Below are 15,876 nucleotides of genomic sequence, written 5' to 3'. Positions count from 1 at the left end.
AGAGACACTGCATTGTTGGTTTTACATGATAATTTGTCACACACATTTATGATGTCATACGGTTCAAGGACAGTCGCATAAAGGCTTTCCCTCCACAACTCCAGATTCCAGCCTCTATTCTCCACTCTGACCTTTTACCTCTTCTTACCTGGCTGTGGTTAGTGGTTGGGTCTTTTGGTTGTTTGGTCTCCCCTTTTGCAACTGCCACATTCTCTGTGGCACAGTGGAGGCTCATGTAGTGCAGCTCCTGATTTAAATAACCATGGGATTCAACGTCATAAAAGACCTCTTGATGATAGGGAGACCAGTTTGTTGAGCACCTCTGCTCCATCTGCCTAAAGCAGAACCTCCTGGTGGCCAAACTTTTTAATTCCAATTCCCAGTCCTACATGAAAAGCCTCCTGTGTCTAGATGAATCCACCACAGGGTGGAGGAACAACACCTTGTATTCTGTCCGGGTAGCATCCAAACAAGTGACTTGAACATTGATTTCTCCATCCAGTTTAAAATAAATTGCCCTCCCCATCTCCTCTTTTATTCCCCAGTCTGGCCTTTTACCTCTTCTCACCTACCTATCACTTCCCCCTGGGTCCCCTCCTTCTTCCCCATCTCCTATGGTCAACTCTCCAATCCTATCAGATTCATTCTTCTCCAGTCCTTGACCCTTCCCACCCATCTGGCTTCACCTATCACCTTCCAGCTATCATCCTTCCCCTCCCCTCACCTTTTTATTCTGGTATCTACCCCCTACGTTCTCAGTGTTGAAGAAGGGTCTCGGCCCGAAACATTGACCACTTATTCATTACTATAGATGCTGCCTGACCTGCTGCGTTCCTCCAGTGTTTGTGTGTGTTGCTCTGGATTTCCAGCATCTGCAGACCTTCTCAAGCTTATGATCTACAGTCTGCATCTCTTTTCTGAATCTACCTCACTCATCCCAACGGTTGCGTGGCACCACACGGTGAAGGACATCCACAGCTTGAAGACATGGACTGACTCGTGAATTTTGATCTCTGACTACGTGCTTTGGATGGCAAATCAATACAGCTACAAGAGAACCTTTAATAAACAGGCAGCTATGTATGGATGAATCATTGAATGAAGCAGTGGTTGCCATGTCAACTGGAAAGGTCATTAGTTAACCAGTGGAATGCAACCCGATAGAAATCTGTGGCTGCAATGTACATAAGAGTTAAAGGATGAAAAATTGTCACGGATGCAAATGGCCTGAAGGTATATTATGGAAAGCAGTGTAGGGGCAGTCATGCATAACAGCCACGGGCTCCTTGACTGGATGACAGCACCAACCCAGCTCAGTGCTTATTGTAATTTATACTTTCATAAGATTGATTTTGTTCTGAAGTCATACACTGTTTATTTTCACCATTATTAGTAATTCAGGCACTGGGTTAATGGAACTTTTTATTCAGCTTTTGATTTCCCATCAGATTCAAACTCAGTTCCTTCTAACTGATTTTTCTCACCTAACAAACTGAGCGTAGAAGCAACACACAAAATGCCGGAGGAACTCAGCAGGCAAGACAGCATCTATGGAAATGAATAAACAGTCAACATTTTGGGCCGACAGGGAGGGGGTGAGATGCCTGAACTAGAAGGTGGGGAGGGGAAGGAGGCTAGCTAGAAGGTGATAGGTCAAGCCAGGTGGGTGGGAAAGGAATCTGAGAGGAGAGGAGAGAGGACCATAGGACAAAGGGAAGGAAGAGGGGACACAGGGGGAAGTAATGGGCTGGTGAGAAGAAATAAAACATCAGAGTGGGGAATAGAGGGCGGGGGAGGGGGAAATTTTGTTCACCAGAAGAAATCAATATTGATACCATCAGTTTGGAGCATACCCAGGCAGAATACAAGGTGTATATAAAAGTATCATGTGCAAATAAATGTTTTGATATCATCTTGCTTCTCTCGGGTTCATTGTTTCTCTGTGGACTTAAAGCTGAACTGCATTTTGCATTGAGTTAACATAAAGCCTTCCACCCACAAAGGACGCACAGAAACCAATTCAGAATGTGTTCCTAATGTCTTTGCCAATGCCATTCAGTACAACAGTTTGCACAGCCACTCAACGGCACAATGAACCTAATGTCTTACTGTGCACTTTCAAATATAGCCAGTTCTTCTGTTTCAAAGATTCAAAGTGCATTTATTATCAATGTATGCAGTATACAACTCTGAGATTCATCTTCCCCACAGACAGTCATGATACAAAGAAAATCGTGCAACTTGTTCAAAGTAAAATTTCAACTAACACCCCCCCATGCACATAAAAAACAACAAATTGCGCAAACAGCAACAAAAAGTGAGCGAAGAACACAAACACAAAATTGAAAGAGTCCAGGCATATTCTGTTCAGCAACCCCCCCCCCAACCAATTCAAAACAGCAACAAAAAGAGCAACCAGGAACACGTCATAACGTGAGCTACAGAGTTCAATCCACAAACCGTGCCGATTAAACCTTGCCCACCCAAATCCTCCAACAGCATCAAGGGAAAGAGAGAGAGCATCTAAATCAACTAAAGTTACTTCATTGATGACTTCATAAAGATACTTATAAGTAATCAGCAACACCTTTGGAATATCTACAAACTCAGAAGCCTCTTCCATTCATTTGAAGGCCAGGACGATCACAAAATCTCCCACTTCAAGACGGGACGATTTGGGCCATTGTGCCTACCTTCCAGTTAGTCCCAATCCCCTGCTCTCTCCTCACAGACATGGAATTTGTGAATTATTCCCGTATCCAGCTCCCTTCCAATGATTTCAGTCAGCCATGCACAACATTTTCCTTTCATATCTAACTCCTCCCACTACATAAAATTAAGTGGCTCAAGTCACGCGGTACACTTCTAAAGGGAAAATAATTTGCAAGAGCATCTAACTGGCTACATCACCGTCTGGTACGTCGGGGGCTACTGCAGAGGATCGATGTAAGCTGTAGAGAGTTATAAATTTATTCAGTTCCATCGTGGGCACTGGATCTGTGGTATCCAGGACACCTTCAAGGAGCTATGCCTCAAGAAGGTAGCATCCATCATTAAGGACCCCCACTGCCCAGGTCATGCCGTGTGCTCATTATTACCATTAGGGGGGACGTATTGGAGCCTGAAGGCTTACATTCAATGATTCAGGAACAGCTTCTTCCCTTCCACCCTTCTCCCATCCAATTTCTGAATGAACATTGAACCCATGAACACTACAAGATTCTTTTTTTATTTCAATTTTTGCACAACATATATAATTTGACAATTTTAAATAAATATAATTACAGTATGTATATTACTGCATATACCTATAATTTTTTCCTATTATCATGCACTGTATTGTACTGCTGCCACAGAGACAAATTTCACAACATATGCCAGTGATATTAAACCTGATTCTGAATAACGAACAATACAGTAATGTATCAACTAACACAACACTATTACATCTTGGATCGTCAGAGTTCAGAGTTGAAGTCCACCACTGCCTGTAAGGAGTTTTTTTTTAATGTTTTCCCTAAGACTGTATGGGTTTCCTCCAGGTGCTCCAGTTTCCTCCCATACTCTGGAGACTCCAACGGGTTAGTAGGTTAAATAGTCTTTGTAACTGTGCTGCGATTAGGTTAGGGTTAAATAGGTGGGTTGCTGGGTGGTGTGGCTCATTGAGCTGGAAGGACCTACTGCATGCTGTATCTCTGAATAAACGAATACATGAATAAACTAGAATTAAATAGCAGGATTTACACCATTAACAGCTTCGGGGAAGTTACCATGCATAATTCCTGGCCCATATAAGGACATATGCTGCAGAGAAGCAAGGATTTGACCAAGGAGGTATGTTAGAAGAAAAATGTCAAAGGAAGGAAGAGGTGAAGAGACGGAGGGACGAATTTCCAAATCTTAAAATCTTGATAGCTGAAGGCACAGCCACGACTGGAGTAGGGGCAGAAATCAGGGTCATGTATGGAGCCAGAACTGGTTGATTATCCCTGGCATAGCAAGCCAAAGACAGTGAGTGTGACCAACACGTTTTATCACAGGGAGGGGGCATTAAATTTCTAGTTTTCTGCTTGATACCCAAGCATACAGTACTGTGCAAACGTCTTGAGCACATATATTGCTAGTGTGTCTACAAACTTTGCACAGTACTCTATTTGTCAACGTGGAGCCGACAGCGAGTTTGTAAATCTTGCAGGAGCAAAGGATGTTGGGAGTGGCAAGGGTGGAGTGCCATGGGAGGGGGTGGGACAGGTGGCAGAGAAGGTATGCCAGGGGTGGGGGATGGCGCGAGGGCAGACACACTCAGCCCTGAGAAACCAGGCAAGGATATTCGATTCAAAATAACTGGTTTATTGATCGTTACAGAATGTCTCTCTGGCACTTTCTGCTCCCTCCCCTCTCCTTCTCCCAACCATGATTCCCTTCTCCCTGCCCTCTTCACACTCTCAGTCCACAATAGGGACCCCATTCAGAATCAAGTTTATCATCACTCACAGGTCTTGAAAGTTGTTTATTTTTGTAGCTGCAGTACAGTACAATACAAGAAATTACAGTATTCCATCCTGCTCCTGTCCTCTATCCCACAGGAGATGAGAATAATTTCACATCACATGCCGGTGATAATAAACCTGATTCTGAAATATGGAAATGAGTTACCTAATGAAGAATGTAGCCTCTGATTATATGTTAATTATCATACTGGTATTGAGAGAAATTATGCATTACTTTTTACATATTCATGGGATATCGTTGTCACTGACAATGACGGGAGATTGAGGTTGAGAGGGATAATAAATTAGCCATGATGAAATGGTAGAGCAGACTCGATGGGCCGAATGGCCTAATTCTGCTCCCAAGTCTTATGGCTTTATCGTACTAAGTCTTACACTCTAGCTATATATATGTGCCAAAACTTTTGCACAGGACTGTACGCTTTAGACTAGAGAACCACAAGACACAAGGGCAGACTTGGGCCATTCATCCCATTGAGTCTGCTCCATTATTCCATCGTGACTGATTTATTATCCCTTTCAACATCACTCTTCTGCTTTCTCCCCATAACTTTTGACACCCTTGCTAATCAAGAATCCATCAACCTCCGCTTTAAATATACCCAATGACTCTGCCTCCACGGTCGCCTGTGGCAAAGGATTCCACAGAGTCACCACTGTCTGGCCAAAGAAATTCCTCACCATCTTTGTTCTAAGGGGATGTCCCTCTCTTTACTCCCATCAGTCTCTGCTGGTATTCAGGACCTGCACAGCAGCCACCAGTGCTAGGAAGTAACAAATAAGAAGAGAGCCAGGTATTGAGGCTAATTAAAATCACAGGCACAGTGAACCAAATGGTAGTGTTACCCGCCACCCACCCAATTCCTTGAATAAGCTCACAAGAGAAAAGGGACTGAACCTGGTATCTTGTTATCCATACCAAACCTTAAGACCATAAGACATAGGAGCAGAATTAGGCCATTCAGCCCATCAAGTCTACTCTGCCATTCCATCATGTTTGATCACAGATTCCACTCAATCCCATACACCTGCCTTCTCACCATATCCTTTGATGCCCTGACCAATTAGGAAACTATCAATTTTCGCTTTAAATATACCCACAGTCCTGGTCTCTGCAGCCATCTGTGCCAGATCATTCCACAGATTTACTACTCTCTGGCTAAGGAAAAAAAAATTACTCCTTACCTCATTTCTAAAGGGTCACTTCTCAATTTTGAGGCTGTGCCCTTTGGTTCTGGATATCTCCACATCCACCCTATCTAGTCCTTTCAACATTCGGTAAGTTTCAATGAGATCACACCCCCCTGCATTCTTCTAACTTCCAGTGAGTACAGGCCCAAAGCTGCCAAACACTCTTCATATGTGAACCACTTCATTCCCAGAATCATCCTTATGAACCTCCTCCGGACTCTCTCCATTGACAACACGTTCTTTCTGAGATATCGGGCCCAAACCTGCTGGCAATACTCCAAGTGCAGCCTGACTATGTCTTATAAAGGATCCACATTATCTCCTTGCTTCTATATTCTATTCCACTTGAAATGAATGCCAATGTTTCATTAGCCTTCTTTACCACAGACTCAACCTATAAGTTAACCTTCTGGGAGTCTTGCACGAGGACTCCTGAGTCCCTTTGTACCTCTGGTGTTTGAATTTTCTCCCCATATAGATAATAGCCTGCACTTTTGTTCCTTTTACCAAAATGCATTTCAAGCACTGTATTTATCTGCCACTTTTTTGCCCATTCTTCCAATTTGTCTAAGTCCTGCTGCAATCGCATTGCTTCCTCAGCACTACCTACCCCTCACATCAGCTGCAAAGTTTGCCACAAAGCCATCTCCAGAAAAAGACACCTTGCAGTGTCTCCTGTTTAAGCTCAGAATAGACAACACAAATATATTCACTTCAACTATTAGATTTTCCACCTTCTCCCTTCTCAGTAACATTCCAGTTCAGTCCAAATCCATGAAAATAACTCTTATGAATAATATGTTACTCACAGGTGAACCAACTGTTTCTTACTCTGGTACAATATGCCACCCTTATAATCAGTATTGACATAAATAGATTAAATGGGCAATCTGCAGTCAAATAAAAACAGATTCTAGTGATTAAACTGAACATTCATAGTCTAACCTTTGCTTCTGCTTGTATAGATGGTGTTTATTAAATGAGATTCTGTTATTAATTTACACTGATATGCCACATCAAAACCAATTTTATTGCTTAATTGTAGCATCCAGTTCGAGAAGTGGCCCTCATTCAATTACTGCAAATGATGTTCATTAAAATAGATTGACTTGAGACTCTCTAAAGCCATCACATTTGGAGTTTAACACATTAAAGCTACACACAAAATGCTCTGGAGACTAGGTACAACATAAAACATAGCAAAATATGCACAAAAACAACAAATAATCTGCTGGAAGATCTGTTGGTTGAGAAGTATCTCAAACTTCAAAAGTAAATTTTATTATCAAAGTACCTATATGTCAACTTATACAATCCTGAGATTCATTTTCCTGTGGGCATACTGAGCAAATCTATAGAATAGTAACTATAACAGGATCAATGAAAGATAAACTGGAGTGCAAAAGACAACAAACTATGCAAATATAAATATAAGTAAATAGCAATAAATAATGAGAACATCAGAGAACAAGATGAAGAGCCCTGTGAGATCATTGGTTGTGGGAACATCTCAATGGATGGAAAAGTGAGTGTGGTTATCCCCTTTTGTTCTCGAGTCTGATGGTTGTGGGGTAGTAACTGTTCTTGAACCTGGTGGCGAGAGTTCTGAGGCTCTTATACTTTCTACCTGATGCAAGAGTGAGAAAAAAATGTGGGGTGCTGGGAATCTCTGATGATGGATGCTGCTTTCCTACGACTGTGGTTCACGTAGGTATGCTCAATGGTTGGGAGGGCTTTACCCGTGAGGTACTGGGCTGAATCCACTACCTTTCGTAGGATTTTCCATTCCATGGCATTGGTTTCACCATACCGGGCCATGACCCGCTCCACTACACAACTATAGAAATCTGGCACAAGTTTTAGGAAACTTTGCAGGAGGAAAGTTTTGTCCCAATGCATTGGGAGAGAGTGGAGGGGCAAGATGGTCTCTATGAAGAGAAGGGGAGCCTCAAGGAAGGATTGCGAAATGATTGATGACTGAAGTTGACAGGCAGGTTGTACCAAGTAGGGGAAGCAAGCGAGTGAGGGAGGAATTGGAAGACAAAAGAGAGAAAGTGGGGACAAGAAATATTTTCCCAATAAACAGCCCCCTCCTCCTCCCTCCTCCAGCCCTCCTATTTTGTCCCCATCTCGACATACCCTCCACTGCCTTTACCAATCTTCATCCCCCCTCCTCCACCCAGTTCCAACCGCTCACTTCACACACAGGTTCCACCTCCCCTCATCTTGTTCCATCTGTTATTACCTTCTCCCGTAATGGTTTCCCTCCTCCCCTTTACTCCTCAGAATCCAGCAAAGGTATCATTTAGTGTGTCTATTATCTCCTTCCTGCAGCCGTCTCCTGTGCTTACAACCCCTCGTGCAAGCTTGCTCCGTCCGCTTATCTTTTGTTCCTTTTCTTTCTCGCATCGTCTGCCTCCACCTCTTATTCATTGCCTGTCTATCATCTTACACCCTCCTCCATCCACCAATCGCCTCTCAATCCTTTTTCACTATTCCCTTCGTCCTGTTTATACTGACCATTTGTGCAGAAAGGCCCTTCCGGCCCAGCAACCCACCTATTTAAACCTAGCCTAATCACAGGACGGCCAAGTGGTTAAGGTGTTGGTCTAGTGATCCGAAGGTTGCTAGTTCGAGCCTAATCACAGGACCATTTACAATGACCAATTAACCTACCAACATTGGAATGCGGGCGGAAGCCAGAGCTCCCTGAGGTAGTGCACAAGCTCACAGAAGGAATGTACAAACGTCTTACAGAGGATGCCGGAATGGAACTCTGAACTCTGACCTGCAACTGTGATAGCATCGCGATAACCACGAAGCTACCAAGGCAATCCGTATGCTCTAGATAAACAATGTTTTCAACAGATTAATGTCATCTATTTAATATTTTAGTAGTATTGCAGTAATCTTGTGTGCATATATATAGGTTGATCAAGCAGTCTTGTTCATTTAAAAAGAGTGATTAGGAGTTTTAGCTATAAATACATGAAATGCATATGCCATCATGATACCACGTGATACGTGTGCACCTTGCTTAAATAAGCACGAAGTCAGAACCGCGTTTCAAACTCCCTTGTCTTCCTTTGAATTAGTTCAATGTTTTGTAGTTACAAAGCACAACAATTCTTGCTTTCATTTCATTTTGCATTCCATTTTTCAATTTTTATATTCCCTCCCTTCGTGCCTCCTTTTCCTTTAATTAATCTCAATATGTCCTTTAGAATATAGCTGACTTCTTCTCTTTGTTTTCCCTCTTTGTTTTCCCCAGTACTATTTGTCGACAGCCTGAGGATTTGTGTAACAACATAACCTCTGTAATTATTCACAAAAGGCATAAATTTGTTCCTATAGATTGCAAAGACAAAACCTGGTTAAAATATGTTGCGCCACCTAAAATAAAATTATTATTGAACTTTATCAAAGACATTAATGAGTTTCCTGGGACAAGTTGATACAAATCTGTAGACTCACAGATTACAGATTCATAGATAAATCATAAATTGAATTATTGAAGATTCTCTCTCCTGTCAAAGAGAAGCCTTCACAGGCACTTGGGAAGAAAATGTTGTTGTAGCATTTATGGCATGAGATTAGTATCACAATAGATGAAAAATATTTCCCAAACCATTTTACTGGCAAGTTCTTTACATTCCTAGTACGCATATTTTACTTATTCTGGCATTGTAACAAAGAAAGCTTTAATTGTACAACTTACCTAATTTTGGTAATGAATAGTTGATATTAAAGTATTGTTCATAAAATGTCAGCATCTTCTTTGTAATATTTAAAGCGTAATCACCAGATCCTTGTTCAATAGCACCAGGCCTGGTATAAAGTCTCACCTGGACAACAAAATATCCATCAGTAAATCTTTTGAATTAGTATCAGAATCAGGTTTAATATCTCCAGCATATGTCATGAAATTTGTTAACATTGCAGCAGCAGTACAATGCAATGCATGATAATACAGGGAGGATAAATGTGAGTGTGAGTGTGAGTGTATGAATGAATGAAATAGGTAAAAAATACAAAATAGTGCAAAAAGATAGAAATATAAAATGAAGTAAGGTAGTGTTCATGGGTTCAACGTCCATTCAGAAATCAGATAGCAGAGTGGAAGAAGCTGTTCCTGAATCACTGAGTGTGTGCCTTCAGGCTCCTGTACCTCCTCCCTGATGGTAACAATGAGAAGAGGGCATGTCCTGGTTGATGGGATCCTTAATAATTGATGTGCCTTTTTGAGGCACTGCTCCTTGAAGATGTCTTGGACACTACGGAGCCTAGTGCCCATGATGGAGCTGACTAATTTGACAATTCTCTGCAGCTTATTTCGATCCTGAGCGGTAGATATCTGCTCCCCACTCCCCACCCCCCCCCCCCCGCTGCCCCACTGATACCAGACAGTGATGCAGCCAGTTAGAATGCTCTCCACGGACTCACACTCTGAGGCTGAGGGAGTGGAACTGCCCCGGTGTAGTGTAGTGAGGGTGCTACAGCAAAAATACTTAATCAGATGAACATAATCTAACAACCAACACATGCAGAGTGGAAACAAATACATCCTGATGCAAGCAAATAGTGAAGAGAAACGGTGAACAGTATTGTCAATGTGGTCTCATGCAAACAGCTACATGAAGCCACAGGTGAGAGCTGGGGTGTATGTGGCGTCCATTTTGGCAAATGGGCTAAACCATTTGAGGATACCCGCCAGCCTTATGCCCAGGTGAGATGGGGACACCCTCTTCAGAGATTGTCTGCCTGGCAACAGTGGTGGCATAACCAGGATTTGAGATATGCACCAGCTGCTCATACGACCATCCACCACCTGCTCCCATGACTTCACATGACCCAGACCAGGGGGCTAAGCAGGTGTTACACCTTGCCCGAGGGTGACCTGCAGGCTAGCACCTTACACCTCCTTCGGTATCTCCACCTTTTAATAAAAGAAGGGGTAAGGGAATGCAAAACAAAATCCAGTCATTTTGTTTATAAGAGTAATAAATGTATCTGAAAGGCAGTTACAAAAAGGAATAAGTGATAAAAGTTAAACAGCAAAGCAAAAAATAAATATGTCAATGGTTTCAATGGGTATAGCCTATGATAGAAAAGCTCCCAGTGCACTGAATATTTTTAAGTCAAACAATGCTGTGCAGATGATCTTCCCTGGTATCCCAGAGCTGGGTGTGTCTGCACCCACCCCATCACCCTGGCACTCCTTCTCTGCCACCTGGCCCATGCCCTCGCGCGGCACTCCACCCTCACCATTCCAACATCCTTTGCTCCCACCAGATTTACAAACTTGCTCTCCACTCCACGTTGACAAATACAATACTGTAGTATATATGTGTGTGTGTGTGTATCTATATTTCAAAGTAAAAGTAAATATATAATATACAGGATATGTTGCCATATACTACCTTGAGATTCATTTTCTTGTGGGCATTCACCGATAAAAGAAACACAATAGATTTTTATGAAAATCTATAAAATAAACAGACAATGATTGACAAACAACCAATGTGCAAAAGAAGACAAAGTTGCAAGTAGAATTACGAGGAACATGAGCTGGAAGGTGTAGGCATTAGACTTTTTATGTATATATATCCAAATTCCATCACATGTTGTAATGCTTTATATGAGGGGTGATTGATAAGTTCATGGCCTAAGGTAGACGAAGTCAATTTTAGAAAACCTAGCAAATTTATTTTTCAACATAGTCTCCTCCTACATTTACACATTTAGTCCAGCGGTCGTGGAGCATACGAATCCCTTCTTTGTAGAAGTCGGCGTCTTGGACCTCCAGAAAGTGGCCCACAGCGGGGGTGATTGATAAGTTCATGGCCTTAAGGTAGAAGGAGATGAGTTATACAGCTCTCGTTACATGCACGTGCAGTTCAACTCTTTAAGTAATTATGCAGAAGGTTTGAAGTTAATAACTCATCTCCTTCTACCTTAGGCCACAAACTTACCAATCACCCCTGCTGTGGACCACTTTCTGGAGGTCCAAGACGCCGACTTCTACAAAGAAGGGATCCGTATGCTCCACGACCGCTGGACTAAGTGTGTAAATGTAGGAGGGGACTATGTCGAAAAATAAATGTGCTGAGTTTTCTAAAATGGACTCCTTCTACCTTAGGCCATGAACTTATCAATCATCCCTCGTATCTCTTTCCCAGGGTAGAAATGCCTAATACCAGAGGGCATGCATTGAAGGTGAGAGAGGGTAGGTTCAAGTGGGATGTGAGGGGTAAGTTTTTTACTCAGAGACTGAGGTGGTAGAGGCAAATACATTAGAGGCTTTTAAGAGACGTTAGGATAGGCACATGGATGTCAGGAAGATGGAGAGATACGGACATGGTTTAGGTAGGAGAGATTAGTGTTTGGGTGTTTTTGATTTGCTTTTCAGCTGGTTTGGCACAACATTGTTCCTGTTCTGTACTCTTCTATGTTCTATGTTTATGAAAGCACAAACTTACAGGGATACCATGATCAGTAACTGTCTCCTTAAAGGTGCAGTTGCAGATTGCCCATCCCAGGTAGTAAGTTGACATTCGAGGTGTTTCTGCAAATCGCTCAGTGAGCCAGCCGTCTTCCTCAGGTACGATGGCATCAACTGGCATGTTAGACAGCGCAAGGTAGGTGTCCTGGTGCTTGATGCTAATTCTAAATGTTGCTTTGTAGGCCGGTTCATCAAAGCATGGGAATGCCTTTCGGGCGTAGATGGGAGAAAACTGTGTCACCGCAAGATATCTGGAAGGAAGAGTGAGAAAAACAATTTATTAGACACTTTCCATGGGCTGAAAAGCACCATTACACGGGTCGGTGAATGACTGAAAGGAAGATAAAAATCTCTGATTCTGATCAGAGGTCAGGTCAACCTACAAGTCATGAAACAGAAAGGTGCACTACATTGATTTGCGCTGAGATTCAAAGTTTTGAAAATGCTACTTTCAATTCAATTCGAAGTACATTTATTATCGAAGTATGTGTTCAGTACGCAGTGCTGAGATTTGTCTTCCTCACGGACAGACATGGAATCAACTCGTTGAAAGAAAAATTTTAAACCCCCCCACCCCCCATGTGCAATAATAAAAGAGCAAAAACACAGAATCTAAAACACAAATTCAAAAGGCATATTTCAATTCAGTTCAGCTCAAGGTTCACGACCTGAAGGCCACTCCAATTCAAAAATCACTCAAAACTAGTAACAAAAAAGAATGACCAGAACTAGGACTAGAAACTAGAGCACATCATAATCCTGAATTAGAGTCCAAATTTACAGTCCACATCGTTTAAACCTTACTCCAGCAGCAACGAGGAGGGAGAGATCACTTGAACACAAGGACCTTCTCTCGGGAGCAGCAGTCGAGAGGGACTGCCACACTCAGATAACTTCTCCGCCAGCAGCAGGTGAGAGGCTGGAAGATGGTGCTGAACACTATATAACCATATAACAATTACAGCACAGAAACAGGCCATCTCAATCCTTCTAGTCCGTGCCGAATGCTACTCTCACCTAGTCCCACCGACCTGCACTCAGCCCATAACCCTCCATTCCTTTCCTGTCTATATATCTATCCAACTTAACTTTAAACGACAACATCGAACCTGTCTCAACTGCACTAACTTGCTGCAGGAGGGACACAGTAAAGCTTGGTGCAGCTACTGCATGGGCTCGGTAGGAAAGAACAACAGTGTAGGGTCGTCTATTACTGGAGAGGGAGGGGACTAGGGTGGGAAGGAAGCCTCTCAATTACGGTAATAGGATACCACCCCAGGAAGCCACATGCGCGTTACTGATTGATATGTACGAATGATATGGAACAGTACTACAAACGTCAACTTTAAACGTAAAGAATGAGAAGCCATGGTGTAGTTTACTCTTGTAAATATTCTTCATTATGAATAAGGTTTATTTTGATTTTTTAAAAACTGATAAACAGTTATATGTTACTTTACAGATTACATTCAGTGAACAGTCTATTAGGGACACTGGTACACCTGCTTGTTAAAGCAGGATCAACCCATCCTGTGGCAGCAACTCAACGTATAAAAGCATGCAGATGTGGTCAAGAGGTTCAGTACTCAGACCAACCGTCTGAATGGGGTAGGAATGTGATCTAAGTGACTTTAACTGTGGAATGATTGCCAGATGGGGTGGTTTGAGTATCTCAGAAATTGCTGATATTTTGGGATTTTCATGCACAACAGTCTGTAGAGTTTACAGAGAATGGTGCAAAATAATTTAAAAGTGTCCAGCAAGTGGCAGTTCTGTGGGTGAAAATGCCTCATGAATTAGAAAAGTCAGAGGAGAATGGCCACTGGTTCAAGCCGACAGGAAGGTGACAGTAACTCAAATAACCACACATTACAACATCGGTGTGCAGAAGAGCATCTCTGAATGCACAACATTTCGAACTATGAAGTAGATGGGCTACAGCAACAGAGGACCATGAACATACACTCAGCGGCAACTTCATTAGGTACAGGAGGTATCTTGACTTTTGCCTCAGATCCCAGCTTCTGCAATCTCCTGTGTTCAGTAAGATAGCTATGTATTTCAAAGATGCTAAGATAGGTGGCAGGAAAAGCTCCAATGGAGGTAGTGTGTGACACTTTAAAGAGATGGAAATAGATTGGGTGAGTGGATGAACACCTGGAAAATGGAGCAATGAGGGGAAAGACAGATTATTATCTAAACTAGGGGTTTCCAATCTTTTTAATGCCATGGACCAAGCAAGGCGTCTGTGGACTCCAGATTGGGAAACCTTAATGAGGGAACACAAACCAATCCTCATAGAGGGACTAGAATTGGAGAGAGTGAGCAATTTCAAGTTCCTGGGTGTTAATATCTCTGAGGATCTAACCTGATCCCAACATATCAATGCAGCTATAAAGAAGGCACAACGGGAGCCATATTTGATTAGGAGTTTGAGGATGTCTGGTAAGTCACCAAAAACACTTGCAAACTTCTGCAGATGTACCATGGAGACCATTCTGACTGGCTGCATCACCGTCTAGGGGAGAGGGCTACTGCACAGGATCGAAGTAAGCTGCAGAGAGTTGTAAAATTACTCAGTTCCATCATGAACACTAGCCTCCGTAGTATTCAAGACGCCTTCAAGGAGCAAGGCCTCAAAAGGCAGCGTCCATCATTATGGAACCCCATCAGCCAGGACATGCCCTCTTCTCATTGTCATAAGTCTTTGAAGAAAAGGTTCACTGGATGTTAGCAGGATGAGAGAGTACTAGCCGTGTGAAGGGGGGAGGAAGAGTTGGACAAACTTGGATTTTCTTTTGCTGCTAATTGGCAATCTGCTACAAACATATGAAAGGCATCAATAGGGCAGATAATCAGAATCTTCCTCTCGAGAATGAAACATGAAATACAGTATCAGAGAGCTTGGGCTTAAGATGAAGTGGAGTGTATTTAAAAGAGATTTGCAAGCAAGCTTTATTTTACACAGAGAATAAATGGCACCACGATTGCACTGCTTGGAGCAATGGTAGAAGCACATATGAAAAGCAATGGTTAGGAGACATTTAAATAGACGTAAACAGTCCGGGAATAGAGAGTTATCGACCATGTGCAGGCGGATTAACTTTGTTAAATTTGGCATCCTGCTTGCCACAGTCATGATCAGCCTTACACTATACCTTTCCATGTCTTTGCTCTTTAGAATGATAAAGTTCTAGTTGAACTTAGTGTATGAAACCTAGGGCTTTTATGTACTTCAGTAGTGGAGCAACAATCATAGAACAGGACACATAGATGAGTACAGCACAGAACAGGCCATTCAGCCCATAATGTTGTGCCAAATCAGCAAAAAAGCAAATCAAAAGCACCCAAACATTAATCCCTCCTACCTAGAACATATCCTCCACCTCCCTTACATCCATGTATCTATCCAAACATCTCTTAAAAATCTCTAATCTATTCACCTCTACCACCCTCAGCCTCCGACGCTCCAGAGAAAACAATCCAAGGTTATTCCGTCTCTCGTGATAACACCAAGTTATGTATCATGGGTGCCCAGTTCCTAGAATGTAACATTGCTTCTAACTGACTTGCTGCAGTTCCATGAGACTGTCTGTTGATGTTCTTCATTGGAAATATAGCAAAACTCAAACTCCTATTGTATGATATTATACAATGATTCACATAATTAAC

General features: G+C 42.4%; 1 protein-coding gene across 4 annotated transcripts in view; it reads right to left on the bottom strand.

Annotated features, from left to right (window-relative positions):
* Positions 1 to 15,876, bottom strand: part of LOC134351501 (thyrotropin-releasing hormone-degrading ectoenzyme-like) — a 152,425-nt gene that overhangs the window by 111,892 nt on the left and 24,657 nt on the right. For all 4 annotated transcript variants that reach the window (XM_063057731.1, XM_063057729.1, XM_063057728.1 and 1 more), the window contains exons 3-4: positions 12,182 to 12,455; positions 9,421 to 9,547 (exon numbers count right to left, since the gene is read on the bottom strand). In XM_063057731.1, the coding sequence (XP_062913801.1) occupies positions 9,421 to 9,547; positions 12,182 to 12,455 (401 nt within the window). The remainder of the gene's footprint in view (positions 1 to 9,420; positions 9,548 to 12,181; positions 12,456 to 15,876) is intronic.

The sequence above is a fragment of the Mobula hypostoma genome, chromosome 9 (assembly GCF_963921235.1).
Source record: "Mobula hypostoma chromosome 9, sMobHyp1.1, whole genome shotgun sequence".
Lineage (NCBI taxonomy): Eukaryota > Metazoa > Chordata > Chondrichthyes > Myliobatiformes > Myliobatidae > Mobula > Mobula hypostoma.
The sequence above is the reverse complement of the archived record's forward strand: the minus strand, read 5'-3'. Positions and strand labels throughout refer to the sequence as shown.